The 21,600-nt window shown below is 35.1% G+C and overlaps 1 protein-coding gene across 6 annotated transcripts in view; it reads left to right on the top strand.

Annotated features, from left to right (window-relative positions):
- ANO3 (anoctamin 3) overlaps positions 1 to 21,600 on the top strand; it is a 312,028-nt gene that overhangs the window by 82,126 nt on the left and 208,302 nt on the right. For 3 of the 6 annotated variants that reach the window (XM_058305623.1, XM_058305627.1, XM_071218141.1), the window contains 2 exons: positions 13,025 to 13,219; positions 14,220 to 14,291. In XM_058305623.1, coding sequence (XP_058161606.1) covers positions 13,025 to 13,219; positions 14,220 to 14,291 — 267 coding nt within the window. The remainder of the gene's footprint in view (positions 1 to 13,024; positions 13,220 to 14,219; positions 14,292 to 21,600) is intronic. The other 3 variants (XM_058305625.1, XM_058305628.2, XM_071218142.1) reach the window with 1 other exon arrangement.

Genomic DNA, 21,600 nt, shown 5'->3' with positions numbered 1-21,600 from the left:
GTATTTACAAAATTTTCTCCTTCTGAACTGGTTGAAAAAAAAGTATCCAGAATCATTTCTATTTTAGTGATTTATTTCCCCTAGCATTGGTAAACAAGTTTTCCCATTCTTCAACTTTTGAAATGAGCTTTCAGTTATAAAATATCAAAGTATGTTCAAAAGCAGATGTAGAAATTGCCAGCCTTTGGCACAGCATGGAGAAACCCATAAGTAATAACAACAGAAGCAGGTGGTAAGAAGTGGGAAGTCCTATGGTTACAAATGTTCGGTGGCAAGCTAAAAATATAGAACAGGTTGTGCCCTGATGTAGCACTGGTTAGACCAATCACAGTGTGTTTGGGTTCATATCCTACAATCAACCAAGTGTAAGAGTTACTGGGTTTTACCAATAACAGTGTGTGGCAAGGACAGATTAGACCAGATTTTTATTTTATATTTTTAGTTTTTCAAAATGGCATCATAGACCTTTTAAATACATAGAGTCTTCAGAATCTCCGAACTTCAAGGATTCAGTGTATCCCAGGTTTCCTTGCTGGGTCTGTGTAGCTCAGCCAAAATTCATATGCCATTTTTTAGCTTCTCAGAGTGGAACAGCCTGTACAGCTTTTCCACATTTATCTTGGCAAGAATATAAACATTATAGCTTTGCAGCCTGCTGTAAGACTTTAAATGTTATATCCTAATCTAAACCTAAGACTTTTTCTCATTGAGAATGTTCTTCTATGAGGCAAGAAAAAGCAGGAGTTCCATTTTGTCCCTTTACCCAAAAAAGCACTTAAGTAGGTTGTGAGAGACACCATTAACGTTTTTATAACAATAACAATAAGGCATTCAAAGACTCCATTTCTATGATTGGGTCTAAAATGTTGAAAAGAAAGGAGACGTCAATGCTTTGATTTTAACTTTTGAAATTTTATTGACTGTCATATTGCTAGTAATAATGCAAAAATATTTTTGTTAAACTCTATAGACATGCCCTGCATGTCTCAGGGAATGTGACCTTCGCAGAGAATAAATGACTGGAAATCTCCTTGTTTTTAGCTAACCACATGCAAGAGAAAGCTTGGGGAACCAAAGTTATAGGAGTACCTTGACCAATCCAGTGGAGAGTTCAAATGGATATTTCAGGTCACAACCAACTGATTGTAATAGGAACGGTGAAGGTACAGGGCCCAGATTTTGCATATGGAATGGTATGAAGTACTGTCCACTGCCAGAATTTCTCCAGTGACTCTCCTGAGATCATCTCCTGTCTTTCTCCCATGAAGTCCACTACCCCCCATCTGCATGAAGGAAACCTATGGTACATTAATTGAATGATAAAGTTCAAGGTTCTAAAGGTTGACCAGATGGTCATCTTAAAAGGATGATTTGTGTGTGCTCAATGCTATTTGTGGTGCTAGTACCCACAAGGCTATCTCTTGTTGATACTCCATTATAACTAAACACAAAACAATTGTATGGCATATGGGGAAAAAAATCATGAGCCCTTTTAGAGTTGTTAATTAGACAGTTCAGGTCGAAGACTTAGTTTCATTTCATGCCCTCAATTAGAACCATCATCAGATCTCATGAAATGCCCTTATTTTATTAATACAGTGTTAGAGCAGTGCTTGCTATCACGGTTACACTTGAATCTTCTGTGAGATTGTACAGAACCCACTCATTCTAAATACCTTGCATTTGATGTAAGTATTGGTACCACAAAACTTTGCTCAGACTGCTATCATCTTTGAACATAGGAATCTGTAATTTGTTCACCCAGGTGCAGTCCTTAACCCTAACTGCCAAAACCTATACCAAATGGTTAGTATCTTCATAGACCTCCACAAAAAATTTTGACATAAATGATGGTTACTATAGCTGACCTGTCAAGGTACATCAAATTGACATTCAGAAGTATATTAGGTCTAGATTGTCAGACTGCATATAATTAATTATATCCGATATTAGAGAGCTGACCCATTTCCCTCATGTTAGGCTAACGTTTTAATTTTTTGTCATTGATTCTCTGCTGAATCACTAACTTCTGCTGCAAATATTAGGCGTGTTCATCTTCAGAGGCTTTTTGCTTGCTGCTTTATCTGAATAGAATGCTATTGTGCTAAAGAGAAGATATTGGTTTTTAGTGGGATCTTCCCTGACCATAAAATATAAGCCTGTAACTTCTCCCCAACTTAGTACCTTCAGACATTGCATGTAATTTGGGTTATATATGTGTTGACTTTCTGTTCCTTTTGTAACTTGGCTTATATACATGCCAATTTCTTTTCCTTTTTATAAATTCTATGAAATCAGGGTCCAGTGTCTACTGTTTTCACTTCTGTATCATCAGTTTCTAAAAGAGTGACTGACACTTAACTGTGTTTTAATCAGCATTTGTTGAATGAATGGACCAAAGATGAAATTACAGTAAGCATAGAAATTGAATAGCCAGTAGGCAAAATTCTAAGCCAGTGCCTAAGATTCTGGTATCCTGATGTGCATGCCCTATTCTAGACTTCATTTTGAGTTTATGTGGGCCAGACCTAATCAGATGATTCCTTTAAGAAAAGGGCATAGGACTCAGAGTTGGAAGAAGTTAGAGGGATTTGAAACTGCAGAGATGCTCTCCTATTGGCCTTGAAGAATCAAACTGCCATGTTGTGGCAGGAAATGGGGGGCTGCCTCTGAGAGCTGAGAGCAGTTTCTGCCTCTGGGAGCTGACAGCCAATCTTAAACCTACAGAGGACTGAATTCTGTCATTAAACAAGCTTGAAAGAAGATGCTGAGCTCTGGGAAAAAAATGCAGCCCAGGTGACACCTTGAGTTCAACCTTGTAAGTCTCTGAGCAGAAAATATGCACCTAAATGCCTGACATTCCAGAATGGTGAAATAATAAATAGGTGTTTCAAGCCACTAAGTTTGTGTTTATTTGTTATACAGCAATAGAAGTAATAAAACTATGCTACAGTGATAGGTTATATTTTTAGCATCCCCAAATGAGGCAAGTGAGTGACTCTGTATAAATATACAGCATAGAAGATAAAAAGGAATTTACCCAAGATATAATAAAAGGTCATAAAGGCAATTAATATATTCTGTTGAACCTAATTAGATAATCAGAGCTGTGAAGCAAATAGTAGAATGGCAAGACTTTGGGATCCATGCCTTAGAATATCATTTAAGAAGGTGTAGTTAAAACATGAGCCTGAGAAAACTGATGGAAAAATATTTTAGCAGCATCATTAATCAAACAGATTAATTATGATCATCATTATTTTGAGTTTGGAGGTGACTTGATTCAATTAATCTTTCAGAGTGAGAATCTTAAATTCAGATTTCATAAAATAGCTCTTCCTTTAATTGCTAGATTTAAAGTTATGGTTTTGGGGTCATATTGTCAACATTCATTCACATTTGTAAATAATTCTGCTAAATTAAGCATTAATGTCTATTCAATCCTATTAAGTATTTTTCTTGTGACCTGTGCTTCCTAACTCAGGCCCTTTGTTTTTTTGTGTCTGGTTTTTCATAAAAGCATTACTGCACGCTGTCCTTCACACCAAGTCCACTCCACACACTGTCACTGATGTGACCAAAACACTTTTCTGCCCAGCACTTTCAGTGCTCCCTATGCTCCAAACTAAGGGTTGAAATGCAGGTTTGATCTTTTGGAACTCCTGAGGAAGTGAACATCAGATGTATGTGGAATTACATCTTCAGATAAGCCACTTTCCCCATTAGAAGAGCTGGAAAAAATCTGAGACAGTAAGGTTAAGTGATTTAACCTTAGTTATACACCAAGCGTGAATAATAAGACATTATCCCAAAAACATATCTCTACAAAAACTATGTTAAAATCTTTAAGACAACATTTAGTACTGACTATCATTTCCCTTGTGCTAGGCTCCCATTTTCAAGACAATCTCTGAACTAAATGAAACATAAATATTTTAGGATAATGACCTACTTGTTATTTTGTTATAAAATCTCTAGACGCTTCTCTGTTATATTTTATGCTATATATTTATGGTTCTGACATGAAATCTTATTACATCCTACATATGCCCATATCATTGATTTCAGCTATAATAATAAAAAATATATATATCACATAGTAAGTTCCAAGCATTGATTTAGTTATTTAATCCTTACAATCAGAATTCTTTTGAGTTCACTATTATTTCCATTTTAAAGATGAAGAAATTGGGACAGAGAGATTAAGGAGTTTGTCCAAGACCCAAAATTCATATTTTGTCAGGTACTGTGAATTAGTGAAATTATCAGTCTTAACCATCCATATACCCTGCCCCCATCCATCTCTCTCTGTATATCAAGCCAGACACATACATACAAGATGCCAAGATCTCAAAAATGAGTGGGACTCAATCCCTGCCTTCAGGGAACTAGTAGTGTCACAGAAAGATACATATCAGTACTAGAATAATCCTGGAAGTGTTGAAAATCTCAGAAGACGTGGTAGCTAATGCTGTGTAAAGGAATTTAGAAAGCTTTCCCAGTAACATTTGAGCTTCATTTGAGTGATAGGATACATTTTTAGGAAAGGATAAGCCATGGCATGGGAAGTATATAGATGGGTAAATTGCCAGGATATTTAAAGGAATAAAGAGAATTTGTGGCTGGAATATATCTGATAAGATCATGGACTTGACTAAGTTTGAAAATTGATGGGGAAGAACTCACTACAGATTTATCTGGCATTCTGCCTTTTCTGTATGGGTGGGTATATAGAAAGCCCTTTGAATTATAGCAAACAACAGGAATCTCTGTGACTCTCAGGTTCAATTCCTGTCTAATAAATCCTTTTTCTTCCAAGAGGGGAAAAGGAAATGAGGGGAAAACATTTGGGATCGTTCAAATCATAATGTGGATTATAGTAATGATAATGCTCACAAATTATTGATGCTATTACCAAATTAAGATTTAATTTAAAGGAGAAAAGAAACTCTTTTGAATATCTTTTGGTATAACACCTGGTACAGGTGATAGATGTGTGAATATTCAAGTTTCAGAAGAGTATTATGAGGAGTAAATGCCTCTTGAGATTCCCTCAAGAAATTTTTTTTCTGTTTTTTAATTAGAGAATTTGTGAGCTTACAAAACAATCATGCATAATATGCACAATTCTCATAGATCACCCCTCCACCAACACCTTACATTGTTGTGGAATATTTGTTTTAGATTATTAAAAAAAATCATCAGACTATTACTACTAACCATAGAGTACACTTGATATAATTTTTCCATACACCCCATATTATTAGTACTATGCATCAGTAATGTACATTTGTTATAGTTCATGAGGGAACACTCTCTGGATAGAATGGACAAGGCACGGGACTGTTAACCACAGTCCATCTTCTACCACGTGGTTCACTGTGTTATACAGTCCATGCCTTGTACATTCTATCCAAAGTGTACACTCAATGGCTCTCACTTTCATCACAGAGTTGTGCAGTCATCGCCCAGTAAAGCTTTGAACATTTTTCTTAGTCCAAAATAAAAATCCCATACGTCCCTATTATTCACCTTTGGTATTCCTTTGATTGTAACCCTTATGATAGGAAATTTTATGTTTTGTTCACTGCTGCATCCCAAATGTCTACAAAGAACACCCAGCGTGTATTGTGATAAACATTTTTTAAATGATGAGTGAATTAGTAAACTAATTAGTTAATAGGGTCCTTTCTCAGCCTTTCATTTAGTAATCCTCATTTGGATACTGTATATGTGCTGAGGCAGGTGTTCCTGAACAAGACCAATATGGTGGCTGCTCCCATGGAACTTACTGTAGAGCTGGAAAGACCGTATATTAAATCACCTCACAAAGAAATACAACCTTGGGCTTTGTTAAAGCAAAGTACACATTTTAAGAGAACATATAGCAAGAAATATGTACTTATATGGGGCGGGTATGTGGCTTGGAATGGAATATCCTCTATGGTAAGGAATGTTTTAACTGCGATAAACAATATTAACATGTGATTCATTTGAAGAATTAAGAATTAAGAAATACACCCAAAACTGAGAAAAGAGAGTGGGCAAAGGTAATGAGGGCACTCATTTTACCTTCAGGACTTTTAAGACTCATTTTCATCAATTCACAACCCTTTAATAACTTTGTGGTTCTCTTACCGTTTTCAGCTTTGCAGTAAACTTAGAGAGTTTTTCTTATGCATTTGAGGATATTGTATTGAATGAGATACATTTTTATTTTGCTGGTTACTCCTGTTTGTAGAAGCGAACTTGGGAAAACCATGCATTTTATTTTCTAATGGTAAAAGCGCATATGTTGCTTTCTGCTCCCAAAGATTATGCTGAAATTTGCTCTGCCTGTCTGTGGTTTGGCAGGGTCTTTATGCATCTGAGCATATGAGTTCCCACTCCTCCAGCTGTTGTTGTCTCTAAGTTTCTGTAGATGCTCCCTCTCCTTACTCCTTCAGGTCTAAAGGTGATAAAGATCTCTGGCTCTTGTTAGTTTTAGGGGCTTCACTGGATTCTCTTAATTCTGCCTATGCTTTTGTAAATTATCCATTTATTAAACTTCATTTAGTTATTCAATTTGAGTTAGCCATATCTTTCCTACCAGGGCTCTGGTAAAATAGACAAATCTTTCACTTTTTCAAAGTGAGAATAAAATGGAAAAGTGAATGAAGAGCAAACTTTTGTAACAGAAGTTTCTGAGCAAACAAAGAAATAGTCTGTTATATTGCAAAAAGCAGAGGCTTGGAATCAAAAGGACCTAGCTCTGAATTCTGCTAGGCATAACTAGCAGTAGTCTTTCTTTGCTTGACACAGAGTGTTCAGCTACCATTGCTTCCCAGATGTGTGACTTGGGTCAAATTATTTAAGTCCTCTGTATCTCAGTATTCTTAACATGAGAAATGGGGATGATGTCATAACTGGACTATTATGAAAATTATTTATAAGATTCAAGATGCACCTTGCACTCCGTAGTCATTCATTAAATGGTGCTTTTGTCACTAGCAATAACCTGCCAAAAACTGGGACACTCAGTTTTTGTTTAATTTTATAAAAAATTAAACAAATGTTCAGTTGAAGGAGAGAACCACAGTAATTTGACAATAAGAAAATTTTGCATCCATTTATGCTTCTTTCCCCAGTGCTTATTCTCTTCATGAATGCACATTAATGTAGAAAAGTGTGTTTAGAGTTTATAAAATTATATTGGATCCCAAGTCACTACCCACTCTCCACACAGCAATAATAAATTATTCATGATACAGATAAGAAGCCTTACTAAAACAGATAATTCATTTTAAGAATAGAATTATAACAAGAGGCAGACAAACATAATCTGTGCTTTTTTAAAAAAATTCTGCTTGAGGATATAATGTACATAATTTAAAATACATTAGATAAAATATGCTTTTTATCTACAAATATTTCAGAATTATTCTAACAGTTAATTTGGTAGTATTTTTCAAGTTTGCACTGTAAAATGTGAAAAGGGTTTTTTTTTTCTTTTACTGAATACTTTGGATGAGTTACTTTTATTTTAGAAAAAAATTTACCAAAAGAGCATATCTTTTGAAAAATGAAGTTTCCACTGAGAATAGTCAACCTAGTTTTCTTTAATCTTACATTTTCTCTTTGGAGTTTTCTAAGGATCTACTTTGCTAATTAAAATGTTCATATCATCTCACAGCCCATCTAATTAAATAGAGTTTTAATAGCTATGTTGCCTTCTTTGGACACTGTGAGCTCTTAAGATAACTTAAGATATCTAAAAGATATCTTATTTGCAGGTACTTCTCTTAGATCTTTGTCTATACCCAGGTAAAACTGTTACTCATTATATCCTTTTAAATATGTGAGCCTTTATAAAGTGCTACTTAGATCAGTTAGTTGAAAGTTGTGCTAAATGTTGCTTTAGAAAAATCTCTTCAAAATATAGATGACATATTTTCTAGTTACAGAGGTTTGCCCTTGAACTAAGGAGCTGCATATACTTACCATGGCTGACATTTTATTGTGGTCAGTTTTCTAGATTTAGTTTCAGATAGGTAGTTAATGATTTTAAAGGTACCAGGTAAAGCCATAGAAAAAAATAAATGGAATTTAGGAACATAGAAGAAGAAGAAAAACCTGAATACTCTGTGGGGGTGGTTTTAATCATGCCAAGCAAAGAACAGACACTGCTACTTATGCCAAGCAGAATGTGATGGCATGTGATGTAGAACTTTGAAAAGAAATGTTGTACTCTTTGGAACATTAGGATATCAGATTTTCAGCTTGAGTTATACTTGTTTCTAGCAAAGATGATCTATATAATAACTTTGGAAGCTCTCAATGGTTCAGAAAATTAGAATGTATTACATTAATGATATAAGGGAAGGAAGATACGGGTCAGTGGGAAGGACACATTTTATCATAATTATTTTTTCCATTTTCTTTTGCATTTTTAAAAAAGATTTATTTATTTATTTATTTATTTCTCTCCCCTTCCCCCCCACCCCAGTTGTCTGTTCTCTGTGTCTTTTTGCTGTGTCTTCTTTGTCTGCTCCTGTTGTTGTCAGCAGCATGGGAATCTGTGTTTCTTTTTGCTGCGTCATCTTGTTTTGTCATTTCTCCATGTGGGAGACACCACTCTTAGGCAGGCTGCACTTTCTTTCACTCTGGGTGGCCCTCCTTACGGGGCGCACTCCTTGCGCGTGGGGCTCCCCCATGCGGGGACACCCCTGAGTGGCAGGGCACTCCTTGTGCGCATCAGCACTGCACATGGGCCAGCTGCACACTGGTCAAGGAGGCCCAGGGGTTTGAACCCCGTACCTCCCATGTGGTAGACGGAAGCTGTAACTGGTGGGCCAAGTCCGCTTCCCTTCTTTTGCATTTAACAAATATTCTCAGGAGTAATATGGTTATGGAAATTTTTTTTTACAGTTTTCGTGCCTTATGTGCATTAAACTTTTGAAGAAAGTTTATTAACCCCAAGAATTATAATGAAATGAAAATGTAGAAGGAAGATCCCCAAAAGAATCAGCTTGGGTTAAATCACAGAGAAGGATTCACTGGTACAACCACCTGAATTAGGAGTTCCTCTTTGATGGTTTTATAAGTCTTATGTATCCTTATTATTATTATTATTATTTTTTAGTAACTAGTTGTACCTGCTTCCTCTCTGAGTAAATATCAGTTTGTGGGAACATAAGGCCTTGGCCCAGGGAAAGTATTCAAGAATAGTTTGGAAACAGTGTTCCATTATTTTAATGATTAAATGACTGACTGAATAAAAAGTACCTAGTCTTGAAAAATAATAATTGATAAATATTTTGTTAATTCAATTATACCTTGTTAACTTATAGCAGAATTACCCCTAAAATATGTTCCTTAGTCTCTGAGTTTGTGTATATAGAATTATTGTAGCTTTAGAGATTTACTTTAGCGCTTTGATATCCACATTCAGAGCTTTTGGCTTAAAGTTTTTGTGATATTCGTACCAAAGGAAACCATGGTAACAAACCTTGCAGGACTTGGTTACAGGTATCCATGGAGCATTCTGAAAAGATTATGGTCTTTGGAATTCACCAGTTATAACTTTAAAATTCAGCTTGACCATTTACTAGCTTAGTGACCTTAAGGAAATTTCTTAACCTTTCTGAGTTTCATTTCCCTTTTACGAAGAGATATATTTTAATGTTTTATGCATTTCAGCAAATGCAATTATTCAGGTAAAAAGACATTAGTGATATAAATTGTTGGAAAGTAAATGACCAAAATAAACAAGTAAAATAATATAACCTCCCAAACAGAGAACAGCAGTTAATATTTATCTCCCACCTGGACTGCAGCAATAACTCTTTCACACCTCCTCCTCTCACTACATTGCAGCAAATTAATATTTTTCCTCAGTTCCTCAAATACACTGTGAGCTCTCTTACCTCAAAGCCTTCACTTATGTTATCATTGCCTGAAAGCATTCCATGCCACATACGCACACATCAACACCAGTTCAGACTTGAGCATACCTCCCTGTGCATCAGGTGCATTTTCATCTTTTTAACCTCATGTCACTTCTTCGGAGGAAACATCCCTTCTCAAAGGAGGCCCCCGTTATTATTCTCCATTATGTAACACCAGCTATACATTCATAGCATTTCAGACAATTTATATGCATATACATATTTGTTCAATATTTGACCCTCCACTGGAATGTCAGTCCATGCCCGGAATCTGCTAGCGCCTGCAGAAAGCAAGCACCCAATTAATATATATTGAATGCATAGGTGAATACAGGATTAAGTCAAATGACAGAAAATGATGACATTAGATGAGTTTTTATTTGTGTTTGCTTTTGTTTTGCTAAGAATTAAAAGTTGATATTACTTATTGTTGGCCAAGGCATAAGGAAATGTCTTATCTTGTGCCATTTTTGGAAGTTTGAAAAGGTAAAGCTTTTAGGGAAGGAAATTTGGCATTATCAATCCAAATGTTAAATATTCACATCTTTCTTGTACAACTAAGTATTTCTTCTTAGATAAATATTCACATATGTGCAAAAAAGGCATATGCAAAAATTCTCATAGCAGTGCTATTTTAAAATGAAATATTGAAAAGAACATAAATGTCCATTGACAGAGGAATAATCAAATCAAATTATGGTTTGGTCGTGCTGTGGCATAGTACACAGTAGTTAAAAAGGCTGAGATAATTCAATATGGACTGAAATGGAAATATATTCAATGCATATTATGTGGAGAAAAGTATAATGTGTCAAAGTCAAATATGTATACATGCTTTTGTATATGTATAAATGCATAGACCAAGGTCTGGGAAAAAAAAAAGTGAACTGAGAACACTGTTTTGTTTAGGGAAGGGATTGAAATCTGGGGATCAGAGTAAAACTGGATATTTAGGTTTAATTTTATTACCTCTCTAGTAAAAAAAGAACCTACCTTTTACAATGAGAATATTTTTGCGTATTTACTTGTGTAAAATAAATAAATATTCTCCAAACTAAATGCGTAAAGATGGCAACTGAAGAACCTGGCACATAGAAGGCTCTCAGTAAGAAACAGGACCATTGCCTTATGGAGCAAAAGCCCAAATCTGACACTGAAGTGAGGGAGTTTCATGGTTTTTATTCACATCATGCAAGGAGCATACATACCCTAGTAAATTAGAAACTTTTTTGGGATTACTTCAGGATCAAGCTATTTGGGAAGAGTTGTCTTCTACCCAAGTAAAGTGTAATGGGAAAATCTGGAAACTATTTTGCTGGGAAGCACAATTTTATATAGCTCTAAGATCTTTGGAGATCACATTATTTTCCTAGTTCACTTGTAGTTCACTTGTTTTGCAGAGGGGATTGTTTTGCATTCTTTCTGATACTAAACTTATTGGAAGAGCTAAGCGCTAAGGGTCTTAACCAAACATTCACTCCACAAACATTTTCTGAAGGCCACGTGTGTGCCTGGCATTGGTAGTGGGCAGTGGAGCAATAAACAAGATAAGAAGATATCCTATATGCCTGACTTTAGGACTATGTAGTAGGGATAGTCACCCAATTCACATTCAAATATCCTTCCATTCAAGAAATATTTGTTGATGATCTAACATGAACCAAACAGTGCTTTAGACATTGGAGGTAATGTTGTAAACCAAACCAAGCCAAATCAAATCAAACAAAAACCAAACAAAAATCAGTGCTGTCATAGAGCTTACATTCTAGTGAGGTATGCAGAAATCAACTAAATATGTTAAATATGGAATATAGATTAGAGTGATAAAGTAAACAATGTTAGAAAATAAGTGAGAGGTAGGTAATTCGGAAGCTAAGGTTTTCACAAATTATGAGGAATAGCTTGGAAGTGGTAAATGAAAAGGACAGTAACAAACAAAGCGACAAGAAAAGGAAGAATGAATAGTGTATGATAGAAATTAGAAAGCTTTGCTTTTGGTTTGATTTTGTGTTTTATATATATATTTTTTAATTTAGAAAGCAGAGATAGGACAATGAACTTCTGAGGCAATTAGGAATGAAGAGGATATGTGGCTCAACTCAGGCCTGGTTGGTATGAGGTATCATGCTGTGGAAAAGAAAAGAACCCCTACTAGAGAGGGTTACAAGGGCAACAGTGTCTTTGGCTCGGTATATGGGGAAGGTCCACATTTCAGTGACAGCATGAAGAGAAGTAGATTTTCCACAGAAAAACTGAGAATGACATTAAGTGGGTTTCCTGCTGTTTGACCTGAATTGTAGGAACATAGTGAAATGGTTTGGTTGGGAAATATTGTCAGCAATTCTACTGTTATTGTTGTCTAATAACAATAGATAATATTGTTATCTACTCTACTTGGGGATTAGAGACCTATGAATGACATAAAGAGCTTGAGGATGGAAGAGGAAGGGTGCGTCATTCTTTGGAGGAGTGCACAGTGTTCTAGGGTTTCAGCTTATGGAGAAGGAGGCCTGACAAGGGGCAGTCTTACTCCTATCACATCAGCCCTCTCTGCCTGAGGAAAGGACACTTGAGGCTGAATAGAGGAATGGTCTCTCTTGACCCCTGCTGTCTGGCCAGTTTTCGTGCTTCACATGCTATCTCTTATCCTCTTGATCACTCTTACTAGGTCATGCATATGTTTGAAGGGAGCCTGTGGTTTAGAAAGAACAGCTCCCAGTAGTAATAATTTGAATGTGTGTGCAATAGGTTTTATCTGTCTTGCTTCTTAAAAACCTAAATGGATAGGTTTATCCAAGGATTTAATCACAGTCATTGTTCCCATAACCCTAAAAAATGTTTCTGTTTTATAGAACCCTTAAATATGGTGAAAGTTCAAAGTGAAAGAGAAGCTGCCTGTTTCTCAAAACTGCTTGGCAGAAATCGCAAACACTTAGTCCTGACAAAATAAATAAACAAAACTAATTCAATTATTAGTTGTGTTCTAGGTGGTACTTTTCAAGAGTTCTTTCCTGAAGCACTCAGCAAGAATTAAAATTTATTTTTTTTCACCCCCCTTGATTTTATCTTGTTGTAAAACTCAAACTTTGTACTTGCAGGTATGAATATAAGCAAGAGTGAAATGGCAAAAGAAACTTCACTAAAACCATCTCGGAGATCCCTGCCTTGCCTTGTCCAAAGTTACACTTACTCACGGAGCTTGAGCCAATCTACCTCACTTTTCCAGTCACTTGAGAGTGAAGGTCAGGCTCCCACTTCAACAACCTCAGTCTCTGCTGGCAAAACAGAACAAGGTGAGCAGCTCCCCTTATATTTTCAAACCATTTCTTCATTGCTTCATTCATTTGACTAATTTATAGACCTCTTCAGGAAGCAAGCTGGCCTAGGGGGGTGAACAAGTAGACTATGCCAGTCAGATGAAAGACCTTTGTTGTCCAGATGTGTTTTCATTCCTTCTTTATCTTGGAGATGGCCAATCCCATGCAAGTCTGGACTGAATACTTGATGTTTATAGTGCAAGACAGATACAGCTCCATAAATTACTAGCTCGTTTGGCAACTGTTTGCATTCCTTCTGGTAATGAGTACCATGCTTGGCAAGAACTTAAAACTAGTATCTGAATAGAATATGTCAACAAAAATAAACTCAGACTTCTAAAAAGAAATACCAAAGCCTTTAAATAATACTGACAATAAAGCAGCAAAAATTTAGTTGCCTGAAGAAGTGGTTGGACAAGTGTTCGCAACCAAATATTGGCATGTAAAGCGCAGATAACACAGTCTGCATTTAAGTAACAGATGTCAGTCACTTAAAGAGACTCTGGGACTCAGACATGCTTCTACACACATGTATCTGCTTCTCTAAGCCACATCATTTTGCAACCAGGCTTCCTGTCATGCAATGGATGGGATGAGTTTTATTTTTCCATTCCATTCTACCTTTGTTTTCTGGGGATATATTCCCTTATGATTTCTTAGGGTTGCTTCTTCCTCTGTGTAACTGGAAAACACAAAGATTTTCTTTTCAATAATACTGCCAAATCATTACCTACTATTAATAGTTAGCTTACAGCCATGTCCAATAAGGAAAGTGATTAATCATTCCTAGTATGAAGATATTAAAAGATGGTTCTTTGCCTTATTGAGAGTGGAATTTTAAATAGTTGATTTCAAGTTGTTAACTTCAAATATTTCTTCATATTTGGCCATCATTTGGATATGTTACCATGGTCAATATTCACAACATATGTTACGTTTTTATTCTTCAAAACTGTGGTTTGTCTTTTTTTTTCAGTTAACACCGAGCAGAATAAAAAAGACTCTATGCTTACATGTTCTTTTGCTGACCTCAGCAATTTTTGTTTGGGTGAGTTGATTGTTGATTTCTAATATTTCCTTTCTCCTTTTCTGCCCCCTCCGAAGATTAGCCCTATTTTTCAAACCTAGAATATTTAAAACAAACAAGCAAAAAGCACCTTAGTGTTTGGCCTTTAACATCTTATTGGTGAGTATAATATTTTGATGTTAAAACTTTAATAAAGTCTTTCTTGTTTTGAAATTCAAATAAGAAAATTTTTAATGAACAGCAATTCCATGACCAAATATTTAACAATTTCTGATTTTAATCTTCTGGAAATTTCTTTCAATTGTCTGTGAATAAATCTACTATTTCTAGATTTTTCAAATTTAGATATAGCTTATTGACTTTCTGTTGTGGTAGGTGAAGTTTTAGTTCATTTTTACATTCATTCAAGCTTTGATAGTTATATTGTTATTTTAAATCTTACAGTTCTCTGCTGGTTAAATTTGTTTAAAATTTAAATAGTTTATTTGTACCTCTATAACCTGTTCTATCAGATTTCAACAATATCTGACTCCTCACTTGGCAAATATATTACAGCTTTAAAAGCAGAGTTTACTGCAGTCAAGTATTATTCAAGTATTATTTCTTTTCCGACAATTCCAAGTTGTCATGACCTCTTTGTCTCTCAGTCTTAATATTCCTAGAGTCAGTGTCAAATGGGTTCTCCTTTCCAACCCACCATCAAATGCTGAAAATCATGCCACATTAACTTTCTAAGTTATTGTAGGTCTAAAATGACTTCAATTTTAAGATGAAGTTAAGATGATTTAAACTTGACAGATTATTTTCTTTTGTCGAAAAGTTCCGTATAAGAAATCATTCTCCTCTATATAGACTGATTCAATGTCATCTGGCATTTGTTGTTGGTGTTAGATACCTGATGCCTATCTGATTCTTTTTTCTTTGTAATTGTTGCTTTTTTTCTCCTCTGTAAAGCTTCATGATCTCATATTGCTCTTTTGTGTTATAAAATTATACATTAGGTTTAGGTCTCTGTCTCTCACTCTTTCTGGTATGTATGTGTGTGTTTTAATTCATCCTGCTTCAGACTTTGTTTGCTCTTTAATTTAAAATCTCATACCTTCTTTCCATTTCTGTGTAATATTTCTATGATTTATGTCCTTTTGTGTCCTCTATCCTCTCTTTCTGGAACTCCAATTAAAAGTTAGATATTTCTCTTTCATTTCATGGTTTTGATTTCTCTGTTCTGGAAGGTTTCCTGAAATATTCTCCCAAATATCTTTTGATATGGTGTGTTTTATGCGGGGAAGCACAATTTTATATGTATATTTAATTTCCAAGACACTAGGGTTTTTTTGTTGTTGTTGTTCTCAGAATGTAACTTTTTCAAAGCACCCTATTCTTATTTCATGTAATCAACATCTCTAATCTTTCTAACAATACCAGCTGTGATTGCTTTAAGTTTTTTTTCTTATATTTCATCTGTTTTTCCTGAGCTCAGTTTTTCTGCCTGTTTAACTTAGTTGTTCTCTAGGGTTTTCTAAAATTTCTATTCATCTTTGGTTGTCTATTTATATTAAAGGATATAAGAACAGGACTAATTCACAGCTCTGGGTAAATGGGAAAGCTTTAGAAACCAGGAGACGTCACTTGAGCGTGACTTAGAAGACTCCAATGTGAGAATGAGGAAGGCTTTACTCTTAAGTGCCAAACCTCACTTTAGTTGTCCTCGTTTTCACTGTCTAGTACTGTGAATTTCTTTACAGAAAAGGTTTGCATGTCACATGTTCTCTTGTTCGATCTTTGATTTTCTTCATGTTTTCATCCCTGATTCTCATTCCTGCTCTCTGTTTACCTACCATCTTTGAGTTCAGATATCTCTAGGATTGGCTAAGGAGATTCACTTTTTCCTCCTAACTCTGCACAAATTTTAGGTCAAGCTACTTCATCAGTCAATAACCTTCCAGTAGAATTTTGGCTTTTGGAAAAATATCAATTTTTACCTTTTAGTGATTATTTTATTATCATATTAATGAAGTCTTAGGAGGAAAGGGCAACAAACTTGAATATTCATTTTGCCATCTTGAATTCTGCTTCCTTAATCAGTCAACAAGTTGATGATAAATGGCTCTCTGATGAGATGTTATACTGCATGAATTATATAAGGAAACTTGTATAACAGAAAGTCAGGACATTTCTTTTAGAGTCTTAGTATACAATTTTACTTCTAAAAATCTCTCCCAAGGAAATAATATATGAGTTGAAAAAAATGATTTTCCTCCCAGCTTTATTTATAATAACTATAGAACTTAGAAATGGAAGCAAATGGAATATTCAACAAATAAGACAACAGTTTAAGAAATCATAAACACCTATACTTAAAATATTACATAACCCCGAGTAAACTGCACTATGGGACATTTAGTGGCACATTGCTAAGTGAAAAAAAAGTTTAAATATAAATGTAAATCTGCTTTCATTTTAGTTAAAAATGTATTATAAAAGAACTAGAAAGAAATATATCAATATGCTAATAGTATCTCCAGGTAATGTGATTACCTGTGGTTGTGATATTATTTCTTGTGGTTTATATTTTATATTATATATATTTTATATTGTATTTATATATATAAATAATATATAAATAATATTATATTTTATAGAACTTTGACAAAATATATAATGGCTTGTATCCGTCATTGAAATAGCATGCAGAACAATTCCAATGTCCCCAAAGTGCCCGTTATACCTATTTTTCCCTCTTCCTTCCCTCAGAACCTCCGATGACCACTATCTTTACATCAGTGTTACAAGTTCTCTACTGCCTTTTTGTTTCAAGCTTGAATTGATTTTTTAATAGTGTTTTTTTTTAATTTAAAAAAAGTTACTTTAGATTACATAAATGTTACATAGAAAATTTAGGGAATTCCCATATGCCCTACTCCCTACCCCTCCCATACTTTCCCACATTAACAACATCCTTCATTAGTGTGGTACATTTGTTACAATTAATGAGCCCATATTGAAGCATTGCAACTAACCATGGATTATAGTTTAAATTATAGTTTACACTCCGTCCCACACAATTTTGTAAATTGTGACAAGGTATATAATAGCCTGTATCTGTCACTGCACCACCATATAGGACAACTCCAATCTCTACTGCCTTTTGAGGTCACATAAGATCTACTTCAGTTGAGCAAGATTTTCATCCAAATCTAGCTTCCTGGACTTGCCCGTGAGGAATGCCTCTGAACAAGGATTTTCACTTTCATAAATTGACTAGAAATAAAAAGAAGTCAGCATTAATCCAAATATGATATTAATATGCCCAGGCACCTGCATTGCAATCTCAGAGAAAGTTTATTTAAACCTGCAAAAATATTAAGCCCTGAGATCTGATTAGTGGAGTTGGTACCTGTACAATCAGGTCACCCAGAGGGCTTATGAATCTCCATGGGCTCCATTTCCAGAGAATCAGTTTTATTTGGTCAGGGAAGTGAACATGGTGGTTTATATTTTTAAATGTTCCCTGGGTAAGTGTAAAGTGTGGGCAGGATTAAGAATTTTGGGTCTGAAAATTGTATCTTGGCTTCTCAATAAGGACATTGTTATGGTACTTTTCCTTAAGTTTTAAACCATGAACTCTGTTATAAATAGAATCTTGGGTCACGGCAAATTAGTCATATTTTCTTGCAGTGCTCCTTTTTATGTGTGGCATAGAAACAGTGCTGGCTTATTAAGGTTTCCTAATTAAAGGAAGAGAGCCACCAGCAGGTTCATTACAACATCGAAAAGAACATTTCATTGTAACAAATAAACTCAGAACAAATGCTTTACCCATAGTAATTATATCCGAAGGAGGTTGCTATTGTCAGTTATTTCTGGATAAATCAAGACCAAAAACAAAAGCAAACCTGAAACTTTCTTTGTCCAAAATACTCATTCAACTGGTATAATTTGTGTATCACCTACACAATAGCCATTCTCCCAGATTAGTGCCAGTCAATAGTCTAACAGTCCCTCTAGTCATGCAAAACTTTCTATTTTATTTCCTTATATCTTATTTTTGACAATCTGTCATTCAAATATTAAAAGCAATTCTGTGCATGCTTAGCATAAATGGATACCTGAACACCACATTTCTTTCATGATTGTTTTGGTGTGTCTCAATCATTTGACTCACCTGAGTTGTATTTATATATTCCCAGATGTTGTACCTCATACTTAGTATTTTAACATTTCCCAGCCTCAATCTCTGTTGTTCGTTCTAGTAGAAACACATCACAGCTTCTGAAAGGGTTAAAACATGCACTCACAGTGGGGCATTAACTTTTTTAATGAAATTGAGAATTAGTTAACACCTGACCATAGTATCACTAAGCATCTCATTATCTACCTGTATATAACACCTACCTGGAAAACACTTTTTTTAGAGTCAGCTGCATACCTAAAATATGGAGGCTTTAATGCATTTAGAGAAGAGGTCAAGCAAAATGATGTCAAATATACTACAGTAATTAAGTAAAGCTTAGTATTTCGACAATACGTGCTTTCTTTAAAATTCAAAGAAGCTATATTCTCATTTTGCTTTTACAGTGCATACTATACCAGCTTCAAGCATTGGGTTGGTTACTGCACTGGAGCTTAAAAACACCAGCAGTCTCTGCTGCAATTTTTGGAACCTGAATAATGGATTTCTGGTGTACCAGGACACGACTTTGAACTACCCAGTGAGAACATTAATACAGTAGCAGAATTAACAGCATGTGTTCATTGTTTCTTTGTTCAAATCAGAGTTTTGTGGAAGAAGTATTCAGGGCCCTATTGATTCAGATCTGGAAGTACACATTAAAAGTACCTAGCAGTACTTTTAGCATATCATGAATGAAATGATATTTGCCCAGCCAGAACATTGGTCAAATCTCTATATCTACTATCTGTGTGACTGTGGCATATTACTTTACCTCTCTGAACTTCATTGATCTCCTTTGTAAACTGGAATAAATGATCTATGCTCTGCAGGATTGTGGAATTAAATGAAGTGGCATAGCTCCTTCACTGCCCCTAGCCCAGAGTAGAAGATCAACACAGATTTGTTCACTGCTTTATTCAGTCACATACTAAGATTATCTTTCACATTGAATAGCCCAGAGCTGGTTGACCAGCCAGCTGTTCCAATATCACAAAACTGCAATTCTTATGGCATAGTGGAACAACAATAATGGGTTGAACTCTTACTACATAGCGATTTATCTTCATTATTTCATTTAATTATCATAACAACTCTTTGGGTTAGATACTATCTGCCTTGTCTTTATGGAGGGGAGGGGGAATTTAGTTGGCCAGGAGGTAAAATAACTTGCCAAATGTCACAGAAGTAGGCAATGGAGAAGATTCTTGCTTGCTTTTTACAAGCATAATAGTTTAGCCTGATGAAGTATATGTTGGCTTTATTTCTTAAAACAAGTTTGGTCAAATGAGCACATAGTTATTTTGCTTTCTTTCTACATTAGTTAACGTCCACTAATTTCCCTTATTTTTTTTTCTAATACTGTTTCACATTATGATAACAGAAAAGGAGCTTTCTACTGTTGTTACCAACCTGTTTAAGGATCATAGTATTTTCCAGTTGTGATGCCTTCACAGTCACTGTAAGTCTTTCAATTATTTATTAAACAAATTCACTAAGTCCTTTTGGCTCATTTTCCAAAGTAAAGTCAGAGTCTGATCAATGCTGAAAGTATCCACTGCTAATCTTGATCTGATCTCCCACCATCTCTTGGTAGAAAGTGCAGTAATTTCCTAATTTATTTCCCTGCTCAAACTCTTGCTTCCTTTCACTATATTTTCCACAGAGAAGTTAAAGGAAGCTTTAGAAAAGGAAAATTAAATCTCATCACTTCTCTACTCAAATCCCTCCAGGAGTTTCCCATTACACTTACAGCAAATGATAGACTCATCATGACCTTCAGAGGACTTGTGGGTCAGGCTTGTCCTCTCTAGACCATTTCTTAAAGGCTTCCGTTCACTTATGCTGTAGCCAGTCTAGCCTTTTTTGTTCTTGGTTCATAATTTTGTCTACATTGAAATATATCAAATTCATACACTTTAACTTTCTGACACCTAATTAAGATGTTTTCTTAATAGTACTCATCATTACTTGGAACTGTGTAATTTGTTTAGGTTTTTTCCTTTCTGTTTCCAGATGGCAGAAACTTTGCCAATCTGGTTCACACCTGGATCCCCCCTAAATCAAGAACAGTATCTGGCACATAGAAGCTGCTCAAAGAATACTTGTAGAATTAGTGAAAGGACAGACGAAGGGATGAAAGATGAAGACTATACTGACATGCACATACTTTTGAAGAGTTCCTGTAGTTACTTTGGTCTCAATGATGTCATCCATCATTGTGATTTTTCTCACCTATTAGGAATCACTGCTTAGCTAATTTTCTCACTGAGGACCTAATCTGAATATGTTTTCTTTTATGTTTAAGTTGTGTTGACAAGACTTTTTGTAGAGAATTTAAAGACCTAAAAGTCATCACTCTTCTTAATTGGTAGGAGAACTTCCTTTCATTTCTTTTATGTGAAATCCTATCTAATGCTCAAAATCAGTTAGATGCTTCCACCTCTCTACTATTATAGTACTTTGGATATGAATCTATTCACCCTCAATTCAGTAGATGATAATAAGTAGTATTAATATCTGTCTTATTCATATTATCTAATTCAATATTAGATGAATTAATTATGTATGGAAGGAAAGATGTTGGATAGAATAAACACTTGCACAGTGATACAAGGGGAAAGCTTTTTATCTGTAGGATTTGCTCACTTGTGCAGTTGACTGAGCATAAGCCAATTGCACTCATTGTGACTGGCTCAGGACAGGGCTTTAGGGAACAGGCAGTAGCAAATGGACTACAAAGTGTTAATAAATTTGGGTCCCCATTATCACCATGTTCTAACCACAGATTAAACCATTTACAGGTCATTAGGTTTATTCTTCAGAAGCTCTTGTGGAATAATAATTTTAAAAATAATGGAATTTATTAGCAGTCAGAAGATCTAGTTTCAATCCCCAGCTCTGTCACTAATTAGGTACACAACATCCCTGCCTCAGTTTTCTGATTTGTGAAATGGAGATACCAATATTACTGTTTGATTTCTCCTTAAAATGTAAATAGAGATTGAGTTCAAAGCTTTGTTAGACTCAAGTGGAGAATATATGAGAGTTGCTATGTAAATTTTAAAGTATGAAAAAACCTTAACTCATAATTATTATTTTAATCTACAGTCTCAACTACTTTGGTAATACAGGAGCAAAGTATTCTTTGCAATATAT

This window comes from Dasypus novemcinctus, chromosome 10, assembly GCF_030445035.2.
Source record: "Dasypus novemcinctus isolate mDasNov1 chromosome 10, mDasNov1.1.hap2, whole genome shotgun sequence".
In the NCBI taxonomy this organism is placed as follows: Eukaryota; Metazoa; Chordata; class Mammalia; order Cingulata; family Dasypodidae; genus Dasypus; species Dasypus novemcinctus.
Note: the sequence above shows the minus strand (reverse complement) of the source record. Positions and strands in the feature narration are given on the sequence as shown.